This window comes from Buceros rhinoceros, unplaced genomic scaffold (assembly GCF_000710305.1).
Source record: "Buceros rhinoceros silvestris isolate BGI_N320 unplaced genomic scaffold, ASM71030v1 scaffold16536, whole genome shotgun sequence".
Taxonomy (NCBI): domain Eukaryota; kingdom Metazoa; phylum Chordata; class Aves; order Bucerotiformes; family Bucerotidae; genus Buceros; species Buceros rhinoceros.
This window is the reverse complement of record NW_010418240.1, coordinates 639-1375: the sequence shown is the minus strand read 5'-3', so window position 1 is coordinate 1375 and position 737 is coordinate 639. Positions and strand designations below refer to the sequence as shown.

General features: G+C 57.9%; 1 protein-coding gene across 1 annotated transcript in view; it reads right to left on the bottom strand.

Annotated features, from left to right (window-relative positions):
• Positions 1 to 737, bottom strand: part of RASSF2 (Ras association (RalGDS/AF-6) domain family member 2) — a gene marked incomplete at both ends in the record, with an annotated part of 2455 nt that overhangs the window by 1086 nt on the left and 632 nt on the right. The window contains 3 exons of the mRNA XM_010138478.1: positions 275 to 396; positions 499 to 550; positions 721 to 737. Of these exons, the coding sequence (XP_010136780.1) occupies positions 275 to 396; positions 499 to 550; positions 721 to 737 (191 nt within the window). The remainder of the gene's footprint in view (positions 1 to 274; positions 397 to 498; positions 551 to 720) is intronic.

Below are 737 nucleotides of genomic sequence, written 5' to 3'. Positions count from 1 at the left end.
GCTCTGCCCCCAGCCTGCAGCGCTGCCGGGGCTTGGGGGGACCCCAAAAGATTTGGGATGGCAGAACAGGGCTGGGGACACTTGCTGCCAATTGCAGTTTGAAGCTCTTTCAGCACCAAACGAGGGTTTCCCCATGAGACGGGGCAGGGGGGAGTTTCATGGGGAGCAAGACAAAGCAATTCCTGCATCCCCAGCATGGGGACATCCCCCCGATTTTCCAGCTACATCCCGAGCCCATCCAAAAGTCACGAGCATCCCGCGCCGGCAAACTCACGTCATAGGTGACTTCTTCCACCTGGTCCTTCTCCATGAGGAAGACCTTGGAGACCTGCTCGCAGGGGCCCTGCAGGATGCGGGCGATCAGGGGGTAGTCGCTGGCTCGCAGCTTCTGCTTCTCTGCAATGCCAAGAGCACCGGCGTCGGACCCAGGAGGGGGGCGGCAGGGCTTGGCCGTGGCCGACCCGCTGGCGGGGCTGGGGTCTGGTTCTGCACACTCACCTCCGCTGGTGTGGACGATGTAGAGCGCAAACTCCTCCGCCGAGTTTTCGATCTGAATGGAGACGTAAATCACTGATAAAAGGCCACGTTTCTACTCTAGTCTTTCCCAGCAGTTGAAAAAAATCCCGTTTTTTCACCTCGCTGTTGTATTTTATACCCATGGGATGTAAATTCCCCGTGCAGAGCAACCCGGGAGCGCCGGGGGTGTGTTATCTCCCATACCTTGAATTTATTGAGCA